Source organism: Dryobates pubescens, chromosome Z, assembly GCF_014839835.1.
Source record: "Dryobates pubescens isolate bDryPub1 chromosome Z, bDryPub1.pri, whole genome shotgun sequence".
Classification (NCBI taxonomy): Eukaryota; Metazoa; Chordata; class Aves; order Piciformes; family Picidae; genus Dryobates; species Dryobates pubescens.
This window is the reverse complement of record NC_071657.1, coordinates 85,818,832-85,842,662: the sequence shown is the minus strand read 5'-3', so window position 1 is coordinate 85,842,662 and position 23,831 is coordinate 85,818,832. Positions and strand designations below refer to the sequence as shown.

At 50.9% G+C, this 23,831-nt stretch overlaps 2 protein-coding genes across 3 annotated transcripts; one reads left to right on the top strand and one right to left on the bottom strand.

The window, feature by feature from the left end:
* The first annotated feature begins 1,356 nt into the window (after positions 1 to 1,356).
* Positions 1,357 to 13,763, top strand: LOC104307810 (myogenesis regulating glycosidase (putative)). 2 transcript variants are annotated; one of them, XM_054178647.1, is made up of 2 exons: positions 1,357 to 1,439; positions 9,220 to 13,763. In XM_054178647.1, the coding sequence occupies exon 2, from the start codon at positions 9,358 to 9,360 to the stop codon at positions 11,392 to 11,394; it is 2,037 nt and encodes a 678-aa protein (XP_054034622.1). In that variant the 5' UTR covers positions 1,357 to 1,439; positions 9,220 to 9,357; the 3' UTR covers positions 11,395 to 13,763. The 2 variants fall into 2 exon arrangements, with proteins under 2 accessions (XP_054034622.1, XP_054034621.1); XM_054178646.1 differs by lacking the exon at positions 1,357 to 1,439 and adding an exon at positions 4,721 to 4,937.
* Positions 13,764 to 20,911: 7,148 nt separating this feature from the next.
* Positions 20,912 to 23,376, bottom strand: MYORG (myogenesis regulating glycosidase (putative)). The gene has a single exon (XM_009909283.2). It carries the CDS (start codon positions 23,150 to 23,152, stop codon positions 21,062 to 21,064), a length of 2,091 nt encoding a protein of 696 aa, XP_009907585.2. The 5' UTR covers positions 23,153 to 23,376; the 3' UTR covers positions 20,912 to 21,061.
* Between the last annotated feature and the right edge of the window lie 455 nt (positions 23,377 to 23,831).

Below are 23,831 nucleotides of genomic sequence, written 5' to 3'. Positions count from 1 at the left end.
GAGGAGGGGTGAGAAACTTCCAACGACCGCTGACTTAGTGGGCACTTTAACTAGGGGGCAGTACCCTGCCACCACCCGTAAGCTGGAAAGCAAGAAAGCATACATGGAAAGGGCTCAGAGCATAGTAACACAGCCCGAAATAGAAGCAGTCGTTGATACTCGTGTTTGTCGGCTTCGTGCCGGGCTGCTCAGGATGTGCTTGCTCTGCCAAGTTACCCAGGAAGAGCTGCCATCCACCTGCGATACCAAGCACGTACACGAGCTAGAGGAGGAGAGGCATTTGAAAGCAGTGCATAACGAAGAGATGAAATTCTCTTCTCTGACTGTGATCTGGGAGCCCAGAGTTAGTGCGGAACGTCACCACGTGGGCCTTCCATCTGTCTAGCAGATCAAAGAAGGGGCTGCAGTCCCCTAGTGCTATGCCGTGTCCACAACAAGTGGAGCCCCCAGTCTTGCTTAGGGCGGAGTGAAAGAGAGAAAGAGAGAGAGAAAGAAAGAGAGAGAGAAAGAAAGAGAGAAAGAAAGAAAGAAAGAGAGAGAGAAAGAGAGAAAGAAAGAGAGAAAGAAAGAAAGAAAGAAAGAAAGAAAGAGAGCGAGAAAGAGAGCAAGAAAGAAAGAAAGAGGGAGAGAGAGAGAGAAAGGAAAGAGAGAGAGAAAGAAAGAGGGAGAGAGAGAGAGAAAGGAGAGAGAGAAAGGAAGAAAGAAAGGAGAGAGAGAAAGAAAGAAAGAAAGAAAGAAAGAAAGAAAGAAAGAAAGAAAGAAAGAAAGAAAGAAAAGAAAGAGAAAGAAAGAAAGAAAGAAAGAAAGAAAGAAAGAAAGAAAGAAAGAAAGAAAGAAAGAAAGAAAGAAAGAAAGAAAGAAAGAAAGAAAGAAAGAAAGAAAGAAAGAAAGAAAGAAAGAAAGAAAGAAAGAAAGAAAGAAAGAAAGGAAGGAAGAAAGGAAAGAAAGGAAAGAAAGAAAGAAAGAAAGAAAGAAAGAAAGAAAGAAAGAAAGAAAGAAAGAAAGAAAGAAAGAAAGGAAGAAAGGAAAGAAAGGAAAGAAAGAAAAGAAAGAAAGAAAGAAAATATAAGCATAAAACCCGTATCCTGGCCCAAAAGCATCCCAGCACAGCCCCACCAGTGTCAAAGGGTAGCACGGCCCCAAGGGTTCCCCTGGCCCCAAGTGTCCCTGAGCACCCTCCGGGACCTTCGGGACCGCCGGGACTGGTGGTGCCGCGGCTCGGGTAGCAGCTAGGCAAGCGCGGGTGGAACTACATCTCCCAGCGGGGCTCACCGCGCTGGGGCGGGCCGGGCCGAGGCTGGAGCCGGGGCGGGGCGGCGGGAAGCCTTCAACCCCGGAACCGCGGCCGGTCAACGTCTGCGCTCGGCCTCGCTCCCGGTGGCCCCGCTCCGCCCCGTCCCTGGTGCCGCTTGGAGCCCTGCTATGGCCCGGCACCGTCGGTAAGTTTCCCGGATCCTGGAGCTGCCCCCGCGAAGAAGTATGCAGCAGCCCTCCGGCCGCGGAAGGACAGGGGTGTCGGCGGGCGGGGATGGAGGCGGGCGAGGGGCGGACAGGGAAGGGCGGGCGGGAAGCAGGGTGTCCGTGCATACCTGCGCCCTGGTCCTGGGGTGCCGGCCCTCCCGCTTCGCGTGTCGCGGCCGCCAAGTTCTTAAGATGATGTACTGGGAGTCATGCTGCCTCCGGGCTCCACTTTGCAGGGTGTAGCTTCAGCTTTTGCTGCTAGACAGACGTTTGGCTGGGAACACTTGGGCAGGTATCAGGGGGGCTGGCCACCAGACGAGTGACAGGCAGTCTGTTACACCCTCTCCCATCTTAAACAGAGCGGGACAGCAGCATGTTCTGCAATATTCTGGGGTGGGTTTGGGGTGGTTTCTAGGACAGTCTCTCCATTAGCAAGTGCCAGCAGTGGTGAAGAGCAGCCCAAGCTGTTTTAGAAAGCACTAACCCTTCTTTCCCTTTTCCCTCTCGGGATGCTAAACTGCACCAGTACAGGTTGGGAGGCAAGTTATCCATGGAACAGCAATGTGCCCTTGTGGCCAAGAGGATAAATGGTATTCTGGGTTGCTTTAAGAGGAGTATGTCCAGCAGATCGAGGGAGGTTCTCCTCACCCGCTACTCTGCCCTGGTGAGACCTCACCTGGAATATTGCATCCAGTTTGGGGCTCCTCAGTTCAAGAGGGACAGGGATCTACCCGAGAGAGTCCAATGGAGAGCTATGAAGACAATTAAGGGACTGGAGAACTGCTTTTATGAGGAGAGGCTGAGAGTCCTGGGGCTGTTTATTCTGGAGAAGATAAAAACTGAGAGGGGATCTAATAAAAGTATATAAATATCTGAGGGCTGGGTGTCACGAGGGCTCTGCTCAGTTGCACCCTATGGTAGGACAAAGGGCAGTGGGTATAAACTACAGCACAGGAGGTTCCGCTTCAACATGAGGAGGAACTTCACTGTGGGGTCACAGAGCACTGGAACAGGCTCCCCAGAGAGGTTGTGGAGTCTCCTTCTCTGGAGACTTTCAAGACCCATCTGGATGCATTCCTGTGTGACCTGTGCTAGATTCTATGGTCCTGCTCTGGCAGGCAGTTGGACTCGAAGATCTCCAGATGTCCTTTCCAATCCCTAACATCTTATAATCCTGAATGATCCTGTGATCCTGTGTACTCATGATGGCAAAGGGCAAGTGCCTATCTCAGCAAACACCTGCGGCCCCCTGGGAGATGAGGGTCAGCAGGTTGTGTCTGCACAGCTGGATCTACACATGGAAGAGCTGCTAGAGAGTACTTTAAGTGACAGCCTTTGCATTTGGCCCAACATCACTGGGTACTGATGAAAATGCAGTCCTGAGTTGCCAGCCCAACCTCATCAACCATCTGCTGCACTCTGGAGCAGCCAGCACCTGGAGCTTCATGGTGACTTGATGTCTGGAAAATCACATGGGCCATGCCAGAGGGATGTGCTTAGGTTTCCATTTCTTCCCCCTATCACATTGTAGGGCTTGGGTGTTGGAATGGGCTCGGGTTTCAACCTGTCTCGGAATCTGAAATGCTGAGCACTCCCAAAGTACTGAATAAGCTCTTTTTCAAAAAGATCTGGGTGGACAACATTGGTCACCTGGTCCCACTGTGGGGTAGTTTGTCTTTCAGGGTGGAGATGAGCAGCAGTGAGATTAACACCTGTGGGAACATTGAGGAAAGAGTGTTGGAGTGATAGGGTAGACAAAGCACATCTTGTCACAACAGAAACTGGGTCGAGGGACCAAAATGCAGCAGCAGAGACACGGAAATCTTTTCATTTGTGTATCTGACATGGCACACATGGGAATGAATTAAGCTAAGGGCAGACTGATGCCTTGCACTGGGCTTTCATATGCCTGCCTACTGGGCTGTGTACAGGGCTGGTGCTGGCTCTTTCAGTGGGAGCAGTGAAATTGTTGCATTTGGGTTTTTTTTGGGGGGGAGGATGGAGATCTATGCCATCCCAGCATGCTGCCATGTGAAACAACTTATATTTGGTTGTGGAACAACTTTTTTTCGGTGTTTGCATTTGCTGCCATCAGTCATGAACTGGCTGGTTTTAGTGGATGCCTCTCCAAGAGCTAGTCACCCTTGCAGATGCCAAGGAGATTGCTGCTGCGCTCTGGGTTGTCCCATGAGCTGTGGCTTTGGTCCTGGCTGCTTTTAGCTTTCCTAGGGGCTGTCGGACATCTCCAAGGTGGACACAGAGATGTCCTGTAAGGAAGAGCACTGGAACTTTCTCTCCCATTTGTACAGTACTCTTTGATATGAGTGGACCTTTATTTTAAATTCTGCACAAATCTTTGGGAGTCAAACAAATCCAGGTGCTGTGATGTGCCTCCAGGTAGGAGAAAGTGAGAGCCCTTGGAAATGGTTTAGTCATGAGCTGGCAGCTCTGCAAGCAGTGTGCAGGGTTAAAGTGAAAACCCAGCTTATTAAAACTTCTACTTGCTAATCAGCACAACGTCAAGATCAAGAGAGATGGTGTTGCAAAAGGGGAATTGCCAGGAGTGTTAATGTGTCATCTGCTGTCAGAATTGACATTCGGTGGCTGTTTTTTGTTCATGGTCAGACACTGGATGTGGTGTTGTTTGAAGCATCACTTGGCACTGGCAGATTCAAGGGACATAATTAGGCTATACAATATGGGTGAAAATGTTTAAGGCTGGGCAGAGCTAATGCCACATCTTGTAATCTCCTGTCTGCTCTTGCAGATGAAGCAAGGTCTACACTTTGCCAATGAGCTCTGTATTCATGTGGCTCCCTCGGATTTGGGATTTATCCTCAGGGTGCCCAGTACTGTTTAATCCTGGCTTACAAACCCACCTGTAGCAGCACGGCTGCTTGTTTGTTTTCACTCAAGGCAGTCTCATTACTCTGCTATATTACGGCTCTACTTTGAATCACAGGACTTGGGGAAGGGAAAAAAAAATAGTCAAAACCCCTGGCTTGGTTTTTATTTTTTTTCTGGTTCTGGAGACTCTGCGAATGCAGGAAGTGCAAAGCTGTCCCTTTCCACTCACCTGGCAGCGAGGTGAGATGCCAGCCCGCATCCCGCCACCCCGGGAGCCGAGGCTCGGCAAGGCGCATGCCCTCTGCGCCGCCGCGATGCCTGCGGCAGCCGCCTCTTGGCCCTCTGCCGCTGCCTCGGCACACCCCGGCCGGAGGGTTGGCTGATCACGCATCCGTCGCGGTGCCTGAGAAAACACGCCGGTGACGTGCTGGGTCTCCTCCTCCTCCTGCCCACGGACACACGCTGCTCGGGGCACAGCCAGCTCCTAGCCCAGAAACACCCCTGGTTGATGGAGAGGAGAGAGCTGCTGGGGACATGGACACATAGCAGTGCTTTTTTTTTATGTGCTTAAAAAGCCAGCTCTGGTGGAGCCAGCGAGCAGGCAGGGACCCCTAGGAAACGATGTACGGGTAAGTACCGGCACCATGTCCCGGTGTGATGAGCCGCCTTCTGTTGGGGCTGACAGCTGCGTGCTCTGGGAATTTGCTGCCGTGTCTTGCCACGGAGGCAGCAGTCCCAACCGCAAGAATCTATCACTTTGCGGGAGGTGCAGAGACCTGTCATCACTGCAGCCGTTCTGCAAGCCTCTCAGACCAGGCAGTGGGATTGGTGAAGGTGAGGGGTCGCCTGGGAAGAAGGCATATGTCCCACTCACTCTTTGTCCTGCTAAGGCAAAATTGCTTCCCTAGCTTGGAGTCTGGGGGTCTGTGCCACACATACTCACTCCGGAGTTGTTTGTGCACTGTGGGGATAAACCCAGGGCCATGGGGTGATCCGGTGTGGTATTCAGACGGATCCTTGTGGGTGGCTCTGCAGGGCTGGGGGAGGAATCCTTGCCTCTGATCTGTGGGGAGGCAGGTTGTGTGGAGAGCAGCCCCGTGCCAGCACTGCTGTTGTGTACCCCAACTGTCCCACCTGCTCCCATCAGCACCAAGCGGCTGGAACAGTGATTTCACCCTTTAGGACTCCACGAAGCCCTACAGAGAACACCAGTGCTGCTGCAGATCCCTCTAAGGGAAATGAATCCTCCGGGAACAGTTTACTTGTTCCCCATCTCAGATTTGCAAAGTCCCTTTGTCAAGGCTAGTCTGCCACAAGGGATTGCAGAGTGAGCATGCAGAGTTTTTTCTCACCCCCACAGGTGAGACAAGTAATTTCCCCCTTTAATTTGCCATCCTTGTGCTCTGCTCTTTTGTGGTGTTGGAGATGCCTCCCAGTGAAATATGGGGCGTTCCTAGAGCTTCACTCCTGCCAAGATGCTGGGGGAGGAGGCGGCAGCACCTTGCACCAGAGGGGACAGTTTCCTGGCATCTCGGCATGGGAAGTGGGTGAATGTCTCTGCCCCAGCACAGTCCACCTGACCCTGCCAAGGTTGGCAGGGAGCAGTTAAATATTACTGTCCCTCTTTAAACTGTGCTAATTGCAAAGTTGCTGGGGTTAGTGGTGCTGTGGGTCTCGCAGCCCGTGGTTAGCCGTGGTGTTGGTAAAAATAGAAGCGGTTAAAAAATGGATTTTTATTTTTACTCCATAAAGTGTGCCCTGCTCAAATATTTTGCTTTCATCTTGAGTTGAGGCTGCTTCCTCAGAACATGAAGAATAAGCTTTGTTTTGGGTCAGCTGAGAAGCTCCAGCACAGTGAGCTGCAGACGTGGTGTTTGCCTTTGACATCCTTTCTCCCAGACGTTTTTCTTCTTCTCTTTTTTTTTGTTTTTTTTTATTAGGAGTTAAAGGTCACTGCAATGTCACCTTGGAGCAAAATAACAAGTTTGCATTCCAAAAAACAAATGTTGAAACAGGCTTTGGGGCACTTCTGTGGGCAGGTGTCTCCAGCGAGCTTGGGAAACTTACCTCTCTTCTGGGACAGAGCCAACTCACCAGCTGCAGAAAGTTCAGTTTGTAAACAGGGCACGCACACACACACACAAATAGAGGGTCAAGAAGGGCACAGAGTGAGGTTCTGGTTTTGGAGACCTCACTGGCCCTTTGATGTGCTGGGTGATGCCTGCAAACGCACTTTTAAGCATCTTTGTTGGAATAGTACCCAAGCAGGTGATGTCCATCAGCTCAGGGCAGCCACAGAGCTTTGATCGTAGCTCAGCCAGAGCAACCACAGCAGGATTAGTCTCACCGGAAAACCTGGTATGCGCATCCCTCCAGGGCAGATCAGTGCCCAAGGGCCACGTTTGTGAAACCTTTCCTGAAAAGCACGTTAATTCTCTACCGGAAGCAGCAGTGACAGCTCCTTCGGGTGTGTCATAAGCTCCAGCCCATGGTGAGGACAAGAAAGAGACAGTGTAAAAATAGAGGAGCTTCCAAACAGTTCATAAATAATAAACTGGACTCCTAAGAGGGAGGTGGAAGTCCCTAAAGCCGTGGAAGCAGCTGTCGGTTTTACATGGGGTGAGGAGGTGGCTGTCCCCACAGTGGCAGAAAAGGCCATTTCTTGGACTTAAAATGCTAAATGAGAGCCTGGTGAGACATAGCCTTTTATTTCAGAAGATGTGGAAACTTAAAAAAAAAAATAATCCTTTTCTCAACTAATTTGCAAGGCCTGCTTGATGGAGGCTGCATTTTATGTTTGCCCCACCTTGAGCTTTGGAGTCCACAGGTAAGGGAGGCATGAGACACTGGTAGAGACAGGTATTTCCATCTCCGTCTCTGGCATCCCAGAAATTCTCAGTGCTGAGAGGCAGTGAGCTTGCTGGGGCTCAGCCCCCATCTGTATTTCCAGAAGCGTCCTGCCTATTGCAGATTTGCTCAGCTGTGCTAGTTTTTGCCTGAGACCCTTCCTCAAACTTCCCTCACCCACATCCCTGATATAATCCTGTGCTGCTTCTGGTTCGCCCTAAACCAGGGAAGGGTTGATAGGGGGCATAAAAGTTGACTCCAAAACCAGCATCTGCCCACCACCCTCTCCTCCCTGCCTTTATTTCACAATTTTTGCTGGGCTCAGGTGGCTTCACATTACATGTGCTGATAGGTGAGGGCCCCATTCCTGGGGAGCAGGATCTATCCTTGGGTGACACAGGGTAGTTGCAGCCACAACTGTCCCGTGCTGGAGCTCCCTGCCAGTGAGCGAGGGCTCCCTGGGACTTGGCCTTGGGACAAGTCGTTTAGCTAAACCTATCACCCATTCAGGCTAATCACTTCCTAATGCCAAGGTAATCCCATTTAAAGCAACTGGCAGCCTAGAAAGTTACCAGCTTCCAGAGGAGGGTTAAAATGACCCTGCCAGCTATAAAAATGCTCCCCCAGCTGTGAAGCTTATCCCAATGAATGCTTCAAGATAAATATAAAGTGCTGTATGTGAGTCTGTATAGATCTAGCTGTGGGTTTACATGTGGGCATCTCCACAGTGGAGCAGCAAGGTTTAGGTTTAGGTGATACTTAGGACCCCTTTCTACTTTACTTTGTTCATTTGGGGGGATAAAGATCTGTTTGAGATAGGGGGGAAAACATTCTCCAGCTTGTTATCTTTGTGGCAGCCTCAGTATTTAATTCTGGATCATCTTTCTGAAAAAGAAACCAACCCCTTTAGAGGCAGTCACTATGACCAGCTTCATTTGTTCCCCATAAGAGGGGGTTTTACTTCTGTTTTGGCTGGAGTTGGCAGGTTTACAGCCCCAGAGCTTGGGGAGAAAGCATTATGCTATGTTTGCTGGCATTAGTCAGGTACTGGCCAGCTGCTCTGCAGCTCCTCTCCTTCCCCTGCTCTTCCTGTGACTGCATTAATTTCTTGCTCTCTCATAGCCTCACTTCACTTTTCCCCTCTGAATCTCCAGCACTGTACTTGGCCAAACCCAGCCAGCCCATGGCCAAGGAAAAGCAATTAGGCTCTTGGCACAGCCTGCTTCCCTGGGGCCGCACTGGGAGCAGGGGTGGGCTGAAGCCAAAATGCTGCCCAAAGCTGTGCTGGGTGGAGGAAGGACCTTTTGGAGGTCTTGCACTACTCAGTTCCAACAAAATTACCCTTCCTCCCACATGAAGCTGTTGCAGTGACTTCTGTGTGCATGGCAGGAGCAAGCCACTCTCCTTCTGCATGGTCCCTCCCACAGTCATGCTTTGCTGTGCAATGCATCCCCTACATGCTCCCTAAAACCAGCCATGAGCTGTGGGTACCCCGGGCCCATTTGGCTGTCAGGCAGCTGTGGAGAAGCACAGGTTTACCCACTTGGCTGCAAAACATCACCCAGCTCAAGCAGCCAGGGCATGTTGGGAATGGGGAGGGGACAGTGCTGCGGATAAGCCGAGTTAAATCTGCCAGGGAGGCAGTTTGATTAAAATTAGGAGCGGCTGCATGGAATTGATTACATGGTGTCTCTTACTGCTCTTAGTTATCTCTATCATTAAAGATGCTGTCAGTGTGAGCTCCTGCTCAGCCTCTTCCAACTCCCTCCCAGGCTCCTGCCTTGCTGAAAGTCTTTCCACTGAAAAAAATTAATTATGACAATGATTTGGCCCTTACTACCCTGGGGTTGTTCTCCAGATGGGGCTTAGGCTGTTCTCTGCACGTGTTGTCTGCCCTGGGTAATTGGAGATGTTGCCTAGCACTCAGTGTACAGCACCTAGCACGTAGCAGCCCAGCGGCGGGGCGCCAAGAGGAGCTGCAGAAACTGAGATGGCAAATGGATGACAAGGCGTCCCTTGATTCAGAGATTCTTCTGAGACTATTTATATCATCTTCTTTTTCAGAAACACATGCTCTGGGACTCAGGAGAGGTGGGAATGCTCCTAACAGTCCATTCACTTCTCCTGAGAGACCCACGCTTCCTGCAAAGAGACCCTTCTTGCCACTCCTCTGCCAAAAAGCTCTAGAGAAAGTAAAACACCATGTACACATTCCTTCCTGAGAACTTCACACCAGTGAAGCAGAAGCCCTCCAAGGAGCTGAGGCCCATGCTTGGGGCAATCTTGCTGGGCCTCCTCCTGTTCATTGCAGCAGTGGTGGCCTGGTGCTACTACACGGTGTCCCTGCGGAAGGCTGAGCGTCTCAAAACAGAGCTGATGGACCTGAGGGCTGATGGCTTTGTCATCAGGAACCAGCATGGGGAGGTGGTCTTCCGGCTGGCCTTCCGCTCGGGCAGCCTCAACCTGGAGTCCTGCTCCAAGGAGGGTGAGATTTTGAGCTGCACGCGGTCCAGCAGGGGCCCACTCAACTTCTTCATCCAGACAGTGAAGCCCAAGGACACGGTGATGTGCTACCGTGTGCGCTGGGAGGAGCTGGCGGACGGCCCGGCGGTGGAGCACACCATGTTCTGGGAGGACGCCCACTGGTATGGGGGCTCGGAGATGAGCACCCAGCACTGGCCCATCCGCCTGGCCGGCTACCAGGAGCCCATGCCCTACGTCACCAGCGATGTCTACTCCTTCCGCGACAGCTTTGGTGGCATCCTTGAGCGCTACTGGCTCTCCTCCAAGGCGGCAGCCATCAAGATCAATGACTCTGTGCCCTTCCACCTGGGCTTCAACGCCACGGAGCGCGCCCTCTTCTTCCAGGCCCGCTACAAGGACTCGCCGTACAAGCCCCCGCCAGGGCAGCCGCCGTTCCCCGAGCTCAGCTACCGCGTCTGCGTGGGCTCTGACGTCACCTCCATCCACAAGTACATGGTGCGCAGGTACTTCAACAAGCCCTCCAAGATCCCTGCCGAGAACGCCTTCCGATACCCCATTTGGTCCACCTGGGCTCTCTACAAGAACGATATCGACCAGGATAAACTCCTGAGATTTGCTGAAAAGATCAAAAAGTATCGCTTCAACTGCAGCCACATTGAAATCGACGACATGTACACGCAGGCCTACGGAGACTTTGACTTTGACCCCGTCAAGTTCCCCAACGTGACCGAGATGTTTGCAAAACTGAGGGAAGATGGATTTAAGGTCACCCTCTGGACTCACCCTTTCATAAACTACAACTCCTCCAATTTTGGGGTGGGAATCGAGCGGCAGCTCTTCATTAAGGAGCCGTCGGGACGGCTGCCGGCCATGGTGGAGTGGTGGAACGGCATCGGGGCCATCCTGGACTTCACCAACCCAGCAGCCCGCGACTGGTTCCAGAGCCACCTGCGCCAGCTCCGACACAAATACGGAATCTCGTCCTTCAAGTTTGATGCGGGCGAGACCAGCTACCTGCCCAAGCAGTTCAGCACCTTCCGCCCACTCTCGGACCCCAGCATCTGGTCACGGCGCTACACGGAGATGGCCATCCCCTTCTACGAGCTGGCCGAGGTGCGGGTGGGCTACCAGTCACAGAATATCTCCTGCTTCTTCCGCATCATCGACCGTGACTCTGTCTGGGGCTACGAGCTGGGCCTCAAGTCCCTCATCCCCACAGTACTCACCATCAGCATGCTGGGGTACCCCTTCATATCTGCTGACATGATTGGGGGGAATTTTTTCCCCAACAAGACAGACGGGGCGGTGGAGATCCCTGACCGGGAGCTGTACGTGCGGTGGCTGGAGCTGTCGGCCTTCATGCCCTCCATGCAGTTCTCGATTCCGCCCTGGCTCTATGACAAAGAGGTGGTGGAGATTGCGCAGAAGTTCACGGAGCTCCACGAGTCACTGGTGGCCCCGCTGCTGCTGGAGCTGGCTGGAGAGGTCACCGACACCGGCGATCCCATCATCCGCCCCATCTGGTGGATATCACCCCGTGACGAGGCTGCTCACAGGATTGACTCCCAGTTCCTCATCGGGGACACCCTTATGGTGGCACCTGTCCTGGAGATGGGCAAGCAGGAGCGTGACGTCTACCTGCCAGCAGGCAAGTGGCGCAGCTACAAGGGGGAGTTGTTCGAGAAGACCCCGGTGCTGCTCACAGACTATCCTGTCGACCTGGACGAAGTTGCCTATTTCCTCTGGGTTTCCTAAGGGGCTCCTCCATCAGCTTTGGAATAACCATGCCTTACCTAGGACTCTTTAACAAATAATAATTCTAATTGCACATTGCATTTCAAACTGGGGATAATGAAGGGAGTCAAATAGATTTCACTCTCTTTGGGGGTAAGATTTTTATTTGAAGAGCAGGTGGTCCTTTTTTTTCCCCTTACTTTGTGACAGGTGGGAGTCAGCAGGAGAGTTATGGTTTGCAGAATTTTCTCAGTGGAGGTCCAGAAGGGGTTGTCAGTCTGTCTGCAGACACGTAGTACACGCAATACATTTCAGTTCTCAAGGATTTCAAGAGGTGGAGGTTGATTAGTGCTAGTGGGATTACTTTTGGTCTCATGAGAGCACCAAGTGCTGGGCATGAGGGCATGTAATGTGTGAGGGTTGCTACAGTACAGCCTGCTATAAGTTACAATGTGGTAAATACATTTCAAACAACCTTTTGAAGAGCTGTGAAACTAATGATGGAGGGGTGGATGGGTAGATAGGTAGTTACATATGGGGTTTTTTTCCCCATCTGGTGTAGCCTGGCACTGGAACTAGCAGTTGCTCCATGTTCCTCCTTTCCTGGGTATCACACAGCCAGGTTACTTGAATGATGTCTAGATATTTTATCTGTATGGCCTGTGTATCACTGGAGCAGCTGCATCCCATCTCCTTCCCCCTTCAACATCTGCTGCAAGGCATTTGCCTGTGTGTTTGGCCTTGGGTGTCAACATTGCGTTTCCTAGAGCAGCTCCCTCCATATCAGTATGCCCCATTAGTCTGTTTTAAATCATTCACAGCCCTGCTTCTTTACATGGTTATCATGCTGATACCATCACTTTTCATTTTTAAGAAAAGAGGGGCTTTCAGGTTTGCTGCTGGCAAAAGGACTGCCTGAAGCAGAGCCATTCTCCAAGTATGGGTGGTGCTCCCCTGGTAACAGCAGGTTCTGGGCAGTGGCATCTGTCCTGGATTGGCAGTGATGTCTGCTGCTGGCCGGCTGGGTGGTGGGTGGAGAACACCAGCTTCTGCACTATGGATCTGTGCCAGTGGGTGTTCTCACTGCACCTGCAGAAACGTTTTCATCTGCTGTGAAATTAAGCTTCTCTCTGTCTCAGGTTGCTGTTAGAGGTGATGAGTTTATTGAGGGTTTTTCTGAAGCAGCTTCCCTTCAGGACAGATAAAGAGCCTTTCTCAGGCAGCATTTGTGGTGCTGGACACGGGGTTGCTGTCCGAGTCTTACAAAGGGCGCACAGGGGGATGTAATCTTACGTCCCAAGTGCCTGGCAGTTGGGATGCAGCTGCAGAGATACCTCTTTCCCAGCTGTTCCATCTGGTTTTGTACCAGAAGGTGTATTTACAGAGAGACACAGGCAATCTCTGCTTCAAGACTGAGCAAACAGGATTGAAGTCTGGCAGCCTTCCTCCCCAGGACAGGACATTCCTGGCTGTGCCCTGGTTGGAAACAGGTTTCTGCCCCTGAATTTTTAATTAGCCTTTGTGAAATTGAACTGCCTTGAGAGAGAACGTTTGAGGCACCCTGCCCAGGATACAGCCAGCCAAGAAGAGCTCAGCATCTGCAGAGTTTTGCCTGGGATTGTGTCTGGCTGAGCATAGATCTTGGGGAGATGGTGCTGTGATTTGAGTAGGGTTGGGTACCAGTGGGGATCTTTCTTAAAGTCCATCTCCTGCCACTGGGTTTTGCAGAAGGCAAAAAAAGGAGATGCAGTAAACCTGAGGAGCAGGAATTTAGGCTTTTTGGGCAAAATATGAGGTGTTTTTGTAGTTAGGAAGGAAGTGAGGAAGTCCAGTTTTCTGGACTCCTTGGAGCATCCCAAGGTCTAAACCTGCCCAGCGTAATTTGGTGTTTCAGCCTCAGAATGAGACTCAGAGGAGCCCTGTAAGTCCCTGCCCAGCTGGAGCACAACTGTGTCTCAAAGCCTGTTTCTTGTGGCTTTAACTATGAAGGACTCAGGTTTGCTCTCTGCCCCTGCCCCACCAGTGCCAGTTCTGTGTTACAAGCCACAGACACTCTTTGGCAAGGAGTTAATCCTGAAGCTTCGGCACCAGTCTTCAGGACACTGTTAGGATTCAACCCTTTGACTGGAGGGTGGAGGTGAAGTTGAAGCGATCCTGGAGATGAGTGAGCAGAGCCTAACAGGGTGACAAGAGGACTTCTCCAGCCCCAGAAATGCATAAAAGTTTGCTTTGAGGGGCTCCATGTCCTTGTTTTCTACCTTTGATGGGATGTCATCCAGAGGGATCTGGACAAGCTGGAGAGGTAGGCCCAGGTGAACCTCATGAGGTTCAGCAACAGCAAGTGCAGGGTTCTGCTCCTGGACCAGAACAATCCTTGTTATCAGTACAGATGAGGGAATGAAGTGATAGAAAGCACCCCTGTGGCAGCCCTGTGGCAGAGAGACTGTTTACAAAGGCCTGCATTGGCAGGATGAGGGGCAATTGCTTCAAACAAGATAAGGGCAGGATATCAGAAGGAAGTTCTTTACTATGAGGGTAGTGGAACACTGGAACAGGTTGCCCAGGGAGGTGATTGAGGCCCCTTCCCTGGAGATATTCGAGGTAAAGCTCAGCGAGGCCCTGGGCAACCTGGTCTAGTTGGAGGTGTCCCTGCTCACTGTGGGGAGGTTGACCTAGCTGACATTTGGAGGTCCCTTCCCACCTGGATCATTCTTTGATTCTATGAAATACTTGTCCCCTCACCATGGGAGTCACTGGGTGGAGGAGATTCACAGATTCAAAGAATGGTTTAGGTTGGAAGGGACCTTCACAGTATCACTAAGGTTGGAAGAGACCTCAAGGATCATCAAGTCCAACCTGTCTCCACAGACCTCATGACTAGACCATGGCACCAAGTGCCACATCCAATCTCCTCTTGAACACCTCCAGGGACGGTGACTCCACTACCTCCCTGGGCAGCCCATTCCGATGACGAACAACTCACTCAGTGAAGAACTTTCTTCGAGCCTACACTTCCCCTGGCACAGCTTGAGACTGTGTCCCCTTGTTCTGTCTGGTTCTAGTACCCATGCCATGGGCAGGTACACCTCCCACTAGACCAGGTTGCTCAAGGCCTTGAACACCTTCCAGGGACAGGGCATCCACAACCTGCCTGGGCAATCTGTTCCAGTGTCTCACCACCCTCACTGTAGAGAAGATGTTGCTGGATAGCTCAGCTGCTGGTGAAGTGGGATCGTCATGTGAAGGATCCCAGCACAACCAGGAGATGATGTGTGTTTTCTCCTCAACTGTCTCTGCTGTGCTACTTACCATACCCTTCACTAGTCAGGGGTGAGGCTACATAAAGAGAAAGGAAGCTTTCCTGTTAGTGTCCCTTTGTTATTAAAAGGATGGGAGCAGCCGGATGAGTGCCTTCAATGTCCTTGCAGTGGATTCAGGCACTGCCAGGAAGGTCGTGGAGGATATTCTCCATTAAACACACCTTCTTCACTTCCCCTCAACAGAAACTGTTTTGTTTCCAAAGGTTAAATTTTTATTTAACTAGGTGAATAAATGGGTAAGATTGTAGAATAGTCTTATTTTTCTAAATGCTATAGTTATGGCATAAAGTGGCCATGGCTATTCAGCGTGCTCCAGCTAGGAGAAAGGTAGAGCTGTTGGGAAAACATAAAGGATGATGCTGAATAGCAGATGTATATGGGTAGCTCTTTGCAAGTCCCATGACAGCAAGACATTTGAGGACAGGCTCAGCAGTGTTGCCTCAAGCTGTCTCACATGTTACTAGATGTCCTTTCCACCCAAGTTTTTACCAAAACCACTGTTTCTAACACTATGCTGTAGGACTGCAGGACCCTAGGAGCTCACAGGCCACAAGCATACTGTGCACAGGCACCTTGGCAACTGCTACCAGGGAGCTTTGTCTCATTTACACCATGGGTCACTGGCTAAAGCAGGGTTTCATTCAACTTAGCCAATGAAAAGCCCTAAGACAGGTTTGGGAGCTGGAGTAAGCCTTTCCTACCCCTGCCCACAGCAGACTGTGTGTTTCCTGTGTTACTGAGTATCGGGGTGTCTGGGTGCTTGTGTTTGCACATGTCACCCTACATCAGACTGTAATGCCAGTGGGTTTGTTTTTAACCACTTTTCTAATTCTTGTTATGAAGACAGAACTGTAACATGAATTGCCTTGATTGCTATAAAACTTTGGAAAACAAACGGAAGTTTATCTGTGTCTGTCTGTACAAAGAACATGGGGCTGCTGGTTGTGGCAAATTTGGGGCTTTTTCACCCTAGACTTCACTGAAATCAGAACTGAAATTGTTGGTTTATTTAAAGCTTGCAGCCTGAAGCTTTGATGTATGTTTTAAAGGGAGGAGCTGGCAGCCACCCTACTCATGTGTTTCAGTGGTGACAGGACACAGGGATCACAGGATCACAGAATATTTTTATTTGTAAGGGACCTTTGAAACCCATCTAGTCCACCACCACCCCCTTGCAGTGAACAGGGACATCTACAACTAGATCAGGTTGCTCAGAGCCTCATTCAATCTGCCCTGGAATGTTTCCAGGGATGGGGCATCTACCACATATCAGGGCACCCTGTGCCAGAGTTTCCCCATCTTCATGGTAAAAAGTGTGAAAAAATCTAGTCTAAATCTACTCTCACTGAGTTTAAAACTATTGCCCTTTGTCCCATCACCTCAAGCCCTGATGAAAAGATTGTCCCCCTCATGTTTATAGGCCCCCTTTTAGCACTGGAAGGCTGCAATAATGTCTCCCTGGAGCCTTCTCTTTTCCAGGCTGAACAGCCCCAACACTCTTACCCTGTCCTCACAGGAGAGGTGTTCCAGCTCTTGGATCATTTTTGTGCCCCTCCTCTGGACCCACTCCAACAGTCCCATGTCTTTCCTATGCTGAGAACTCCAGAGCTGAACACAGTACTCCCAGGTGAGGTCTCACCAGATGAGTGGCAGTATCACCTCCCTTGACTTCTTGGCCACTCTTCTTTTGCTGCAGCGGAGGCTATGGTTGGCTTGCTGGGTTGTAAGCACACATTGCTGGGCAATGTACAGCTTCTCATCCACCAGTACCCCAAGTCCTTCTGTGAAGAGCTGCTTTCAGTAACACGTAGGTATGAGGATCACATGCTGCATCACGGATTTTCCTCTCTAGGCCACAATAGCAAAGGAAATAGCTGTGCCTTAGGGCTGACCCAGAAAATGCTATGTCCAGGTAAACCACCATGTTGTGTCCACCCCTGTGGTTGGGAACCAGACTATCACACTCCTATTTCCACTGATACCCACCCAAAAACACTGACACTGACCTGGGGGGTTTTCTGGTCCATGCAGCTCTCAGAGAACATGTGCTTTGGGCCCTGAAAAAGAGGAGCCTACTCTTGGCTTCCCTGGGCACTCCAGAAGGTATGTCTGGGCCCTGTCTGACTCCACTGCCCCTGGGGTCCTTCTTTCCAAGTGGTCTAGACAGACAGGATGAGTATGCAGTAGATGTTTGTGGTTATGAGAGTGCCAGAAATGGAGTATGTGAAAGTACTGTAGGAGGCTGCTTTTACCCAACACCAACCCCCTTCGCCCAATGTTTTCCCCAACTTTTCCATTGTTACTCGTGGTGGTTTAAGCCTTAACTGGAATTTAATCTACCAAAATATAATCTGGAGTTGATTTGGAAGTAGGAGAAGTAAATTTTTTTTAGCAAAATATATATATAGCAATCACAGGTTTACAAGGGTAAAGAATGAGGATGAATAGGAAAAATATGAATAGGAAAATACACTGCACTGGTTAGGCCACACCTCAAGTCCTGTGTCCAGTTCTGGGCCCCTCAGTTTAGGAAGGATGTTGACTTGCTGGAACGAGTCCAGAGAAGGGCAACAAAGCTGGTGAGGGGTTTGGAGCACAAGCCCTATGAGGAGAGGCTGAGGGAGCTGGGGTTGCTTAGCCTGGAGAAGAGGAGACTCAGGGGAGACCTTATTTGTCTCTACAACTACCTTAAGGGAGGTTGTAGACATGCAGAGGTTGGTCTCTTCTCCCAGGCAACCAGCACCAGAACAAGAGGACACAGTCTCAAGCTGCACTAGAGGAGGTTTAGGCTGGAGGTTAGGAAGAAATTCTACATAGGGAGAGTGATTTGCCATTGGAATGGGCTGCCCAGGGAGGTGGTGGAGTCACCATCATTGGAGGTGTTCAGGAGGAGACTTGATAGGGTGCTTGGTGCCATGGTTTAGTTGATTAGGTGGTGTTGGATGATAGGTTGGATGTGATGATCTTGAAGGTCCAGCCTAGTTTATTCTATTCTATTCTATTCTATTCTATTCTATTCTATTCTATTCTATTCTATTCTATTCTATTCTATTCTATTCTATTCTATTCTATTCTATTCTATTCTATATGCAAGCCTCAGTGTCTGTGGATTTCAGTCCTTTAAAGAAGTGGGGATGCAGCAGGGAGAAGATTGAACCTGACCACGTGGCAGAACCAGGAGGCCAGCAGCAGCCGTGGGTCCTTCCAAACTGGCGAGGCAGGAGCAAAGGGAAAAAATGGCAGCCACACCCTCCCCCTCTACAGTCTTGCTGGACAGGAAGGGGGAGAGGAACAGACCAACTCAGAACTGGGAGACCCCTCCTCCTGGGAGGGGAAAGCCAAGTCCACCTGGATCAGGTTTCTTCTGTTCCCTGAGGGAAGCAGGGCTCTCACAATCCTCCTCCCCCCAAGATGGTGTAACCCAGCACATTACTGTACAAACCAGAGCCTGCCTTGTACCACTTGGGGATCACTAGCAATGGCCAACACATGTGGTCTGGCTTGAGGAATGAGTGGGTCTTCAGTTTGCTCCTTTTGCAATAAAAGTTATTTTCCCCATGCTTTTTCTTTGCCTTCTCCCTTGGGCGTGAGTGGCATCCATACATTTGGCTGATGCCCACATCAGGGTTTAAAGCTGGAGATGTGGGGACAGGTTGGCAAACCTGCATAATGCAGGAGCCCTCCCCAGAACTGGTGGGTTTGGTTTGCCTCCCAAAAGCTGGTACTGTATGAAAGTAGAGTGGGTGAGGCTCACTGGGGGCACAGGACAGCAAGTGGGGTGTGCTCTGTGCTGGGTTCTAGCTACATGGCAAAGTACAGCACAGGTAGGAGTGTTAACAGCAAGATCCAAATCCCAGTTGGGCAAGAGCAAAAACCTAATTTATCTGAAGGAGGTGTGTATGGGTGACAGTAGAACAGCAGCTGCTGTCCCACGAGATCCTGGCCATGAGCTCATCCGTCCCTGCCCAGATTCACAAGATTTCATTAAAAGCAGTTTAAAAACAACCATCAGACAGGCAGTCCAAGATTATGGAGGCACTTGGAGAAAGGGCAAAATGACAGCAGCAGAATCCTTCTGGGCACATGAACAGATTGGCAGTCTCAGGAAAAATCCAGCCTCCCCAGTTGCAGCTCATCCTGAGCTGTGATTGATCTGCCAGCCTGCAGATCCCTCGCATTGGGAGTGCCATAAAGATGGTCTGAGCTGACACAAAATCCCAGAGGCTGAGCAAAGGAAAATGTGAATTCATGTTTCTTTTTTTTGCCAGTAGGGCTGCACGTCTCATCCAAGATTATGGGCAATAAACTCCTCTCACAGAAAAACAAAACAAAACAAACAATAAAAACCAACCAGGCAGCTTGGGGTGAGCACTAGAACCAAGAGAGTCCTACATCAGCAATGCCATCTGCACAATAGTGCCAGCCCTTGCTTGGCACTGGGAGTGCAAAAAGCCAATCAGGACTGAAGCTTAGTGAAGCAGACAAGAGGACCCTCTGGCAGCATGCAGCACCAGCACAAGGGTAGGGTGCAGAGAGGTGACTGGGGTGCCACATGCTTGTCAGATGCCTCTGGCACCAGTCACCTATGGCTCCCTGCAGCTCATCTGGGCAGCATGAAAAGACACTGAGGGAAAGACTGGAAAGGGATGGGTATTTGAGAGAGAGATTTTTGCATACAAGTGGTACCAGGCAGTTTGTATCATCCCCAGAGGCTACACAAAGTCTTGGTAATGCTCTTTTATTTTCACCCAGCCTGTGATGCAGGCAGGTAGCAGATCCATGTGTGTGCACACAGAGCACATGGATTTACAGGTGTGTGGCATTAAGAGACTGGAGCCTGGCTCACCCACCTCTCCCCAGCACCGCGGGCAACAGCATTTCAGACAGCTTCTTCTCTTGCTGCAGAAACCAGAGGAATTTTCCTAGGGTCCCCTGACACCCTCTAGTTGCCCAAGTCCAAGTGTCAAGAACCTCTCAAGGCTTCAAAGCACCAGCTGAGAAAGTGTTCAGAAAGGCTCCGGGAGTGTGAGAAAGCTCTTCATAAGGACCCAGAGATGGTCTATTAACCCTCTACACCACTACCATGCTGAGCATTGCTTTCCCTTTTCCCTTGCTACTCAAGCTGCTTTCAGGGGTATCTGGAAGATGTTCTGGCTTGTCACACTTGGCACTGCTCTTGTAGCACTGTGGCCATGCAGTGACCTTATGGCGTAATGGATCTACTGATGAGTAGTGGGGGTTCACCTGAGTATCAAACCAGCTCTAAAGTGTTCTCCAGCCCATGTTTACTTTCTATATGGACCAGCTCTGTGGCAAACCCCTACAGAAAGGAGCTTTCTCCTGCCTTCAGGTCACGTATTGCTTTACCTCCCAGGTGTCTACTTTGCAGCACACTGGGGTCAAGAAATTAATCAATCCCTTGCTTTGGGAAAGGGTGTTGCAGCCCAGAGACCCCAGGACTCTCCTAAACTGCTCAGTCATATCTCCTTTATTTTGTTTAAAAACAGGAAATACTGGTTCAAGAGTGGAGAGCATTTCAGAGGCAACCTGCCAACTCATGCTTGAAGGTGCTTCTGAGAGCCCTGCAATCAGAAGTCAGCTCCATAAGCAGAAGGACGCTGACTCATGGACAGGGATCTCTGTCAACACAACTAACAGTATAGAACAAACTCCTATGCCGGCAACCTTCTTATGTGCAGGATGAAAACTGGGTGCCTTCTTCAGAATAACCACAGTCTACTCTCTGAAAAAAAGGTAGTCTTCTTCAACTGCATCCTTCACTAAGTAAATTAAATTGTGACTGTCTCTAGGGATGAGCTGTGAAGCAGAGTAACAAAGCACTTTACATAATTTCCTGTAGAAAGCAGTGGTGTGCATGGGTTTTCTTGCTGGGAAAAGGTTAGGAGCAGAGGCAGTGTTTCTGAACACTTTATTTGTCACACTGCAATAAAAAGACAGCAACCCAATGTTTTCCAGTAAATTACGCTACAGCACTCACCACACGGAACAGAGGGCACAGGGTTTTCTTTGAATTCTGAGCTATTAAAATTGTCAAGTCATTAAGGTCCATTGTTTGTTAATCTCTGAACATGCTATGTGTCTGCAGACAGACTGACAACCCCTTCTGGACCTCCACTGAGAAAATTCTGCAAACCATAACGCTCCTGCTGACTCCCACCTGTCACAAATTAAGGGAAAAAAAAAAGGACCACCTGCTCTTCAAATAAAAAGCTCACCCCCAAAGAGAGTGAAATCTATTTAACTCCCTTCATTATCCCCAGTTTGAAATGCAATGTGCAATTAGAATTATTATTTGTTAAAAAGTCCTAGGTAAGGCATGGTTATTCCAAAGCTGATGGAGGAGCCCCTTAGGAAACCCAGAGGAAATAGGCAACTTCGTCCAGGTCGACAGGATAGTCTGTGAGCAGCACCGGGGTCTTCTCGAACAACTCCCCCTTGTAGCTGCGCCACTTGCCTGCTGGCAGGTAGACGTCACGCTCCTGCTTGCCCATCTCCAGGACAGGTGCCACCATAAGGGTGTCCCCGATGAGGAACTGGGAGTCAATCCTGTGAGCAGCCTCGTCACGGGGTGATATCCACCAGATGGGGCGGATGATGGGATCGCCGGTGTCGGTGACCTCTCCAGCCAGCTCCAGCAGCAGCGGGGCCACCAGTGACTCGTGGAGCTCCGTGAACTTCTGCGCAATCTCCACCACCTCTTTGTCATAGAGCCAGGGCGGAATCGAGAACTGCATGGAGGGCATGAAGGCCGACAGCTCCAGCCACCGCACGTACAGCTCCCGGTCAGGGATCTCCACTGCTCCGTCTGTCTTGTTGGGGAGGAAGTTTCCTCCAATCATATCTGGCAGTATGAATGGGTACCCCAGCATGCTGATGGTGAGTACTGTGGGGATGAGGGACTTGAGGCCCAGCTCGTAGCCCCAGACAGAGTCACGGTCGATGATGCGGAAGAAGCAGGAGATATTCTGTGACTGGTAGCCCACCCGCACCTCGGCCAGCTCGTAGAAGGGGATGGCCATCTCCGTGTAGCGCCGTGACCAGATGCTGGGGTCCGAGAGTGGGCGGAAGGTGCTGAACTGCTTGGGCAGGTAGCTGGTCTCGCCCGCATCAAACTTGAAGGACGAGATTCCGTATTTGTGTCGGAGCTGGCGCAGGTGGCTCTGGAACCAGTCGCGGGCTGCTGGGTTGGTGAAGTCCAGGATGGCCCCGATGCCGTTCCACCACTCCACCATGGCCGGCAGCCGTCCCGACGGCTCCTTAATGAAGAGCTGCCGCTCGATTCCCACCCCAAAATTGGAGGAGTTGTAGTTTATGAAAGGGTGAGTCCAGAGGGTGACCTTAAATCCATCTTCCCTCAGTTTTGCAAACATCTCGGTCACGTTGGGGAACTTGACGGGGTCAAAGTCAAAGTCTCCGTAGGCCTGCGTGTACATGTCGTCGATTTCAATGTGGCTGCAGTTGAAGCGATACTTTCTGATCTTTTCAGCAAACCTCAGGAGTTTATCCTGGTCGATATCGTTCTTGTAGAGAGCCCAGGTGGACCAAATGGGGTATCGGAAGGCGTTCTCGGCAGGGATCTTGGAGGGCTTGTTGAAGTACCTGCGCACCATGTACTTGTGGATGGAGGTGACGTCAGAGCCCACGCAGACGCGGTAGCTGAGCTCGGGGAACGGCGGCTGCCCTGGCGGGGGCTTGTACGGCGAGTCCTTGTAGCGGGCCTGGAAGAAGAGGGCGCGCTCCGTGGCGTTGAAGCCCAGGTGGAAGGGCACAGAGTCATTGATCTTGATGGCTGCCGCCTTGGAGGAGAGCCAGTAGCGCTCAAGGATGCCACCAAAGCTGTCGCGGAAGGAGTAGACATCGCTGGTGACGTAGGGCATGGGCTCCTGGTAGCCGGCCAGGCGGATGGGCCAGTGCTGGGTGCTCATCTCCGAGCCCCCATACCAGTGGGCGTCCTCCCAGAACATGGTGTGCTCCACCGCCGGGCCGTCCGCCAGCTCCTCCCAGCGCACACGGTAGCACATCACCGTGTCCTTGGGCTTCACTGTCTGGATGAAGAAGTTGAGTGGGCCCCTGCTGGACCGCGTGCAGCTCAAAATCTCACCCTCCTTGGAGCAGGACTCCAGGTTGAGGCTGCCCGAGCGGAAGGCCAGCCGGAAGACCACCTCCCCATGCTGGTTCCTGATGACAAAGCCATCAGCCCTCAGGTCCATCAGCTCTGTTTTGAGACGCTCAGCCTTCCGCAGGGACACCGTGTAGTAGCACCAGGCCACCACTGCTGCAATGAACAGGAGGAGGCCCAGCAAGATTGCCCCAAGCATGGGCCTCAGCTCCTTGGAGGGCTTCTGCTTCACCAGCCTGATATTTTCAGGCAAAGGTGTGTCTGTGGCATCTCCCTTTTGAGCATTTCCGTGTTTTCTTGTGCGGTGAGTAATGTCCATGATGCCTCTGCAGTGTCAACAGCTGATTAGAAAATTTGTTACTGATTTTTTTTCCCCTCCATTTGTCAGACAGAAAATCCATGATTTTGCATGAAGATGTTCATGGTCTTCTTTCCCAAAGCCTGGCCAGTCATAAATACATTGTAATTTCATGAAATACAGGGTTATAAACACCAAAAACCTAAGTCTTGATCAAGGTTGTACCTCCTCTCCCCTTTGCAACCCGTCAGCCTCCCTGGCCCTGCAGCTCTGGCTTGCTTTGCTCTCTGCGACAACAAGCTGCTCACTGGCAGCTGGGCTGAACTTTTTGGAGTAGGGCTGTGCCAGTATTCCCGTGACCCTCCCTTGGCTGCAGTCTCTCTGAGTCCTGCAGAGCAAGGGCAAAGGGATGAAATTAAGACCAGAGCCTAGACGAGAATGGGGCCAGGGAAAGGGGCTGGTACTTGATCATAAAAGGTGGACATCACATAAAACTGATCTATCTTTAAACTAATTATGTGCCTTGCTGGATTTCCCTGCCTGCCCACAACTTCTCTGTATCAAACTGAGGCAGAGAAATACTGTGCTGAAATGCCCAGCCTCTGGCTGTCATTCCCCACTGCCCCTCAAGGATGCAATCACTGAGTGATTTTTTTTATCTCCCTGTACTTTGCTCCTTCCCTGAGCTGTGTGGGGCTGT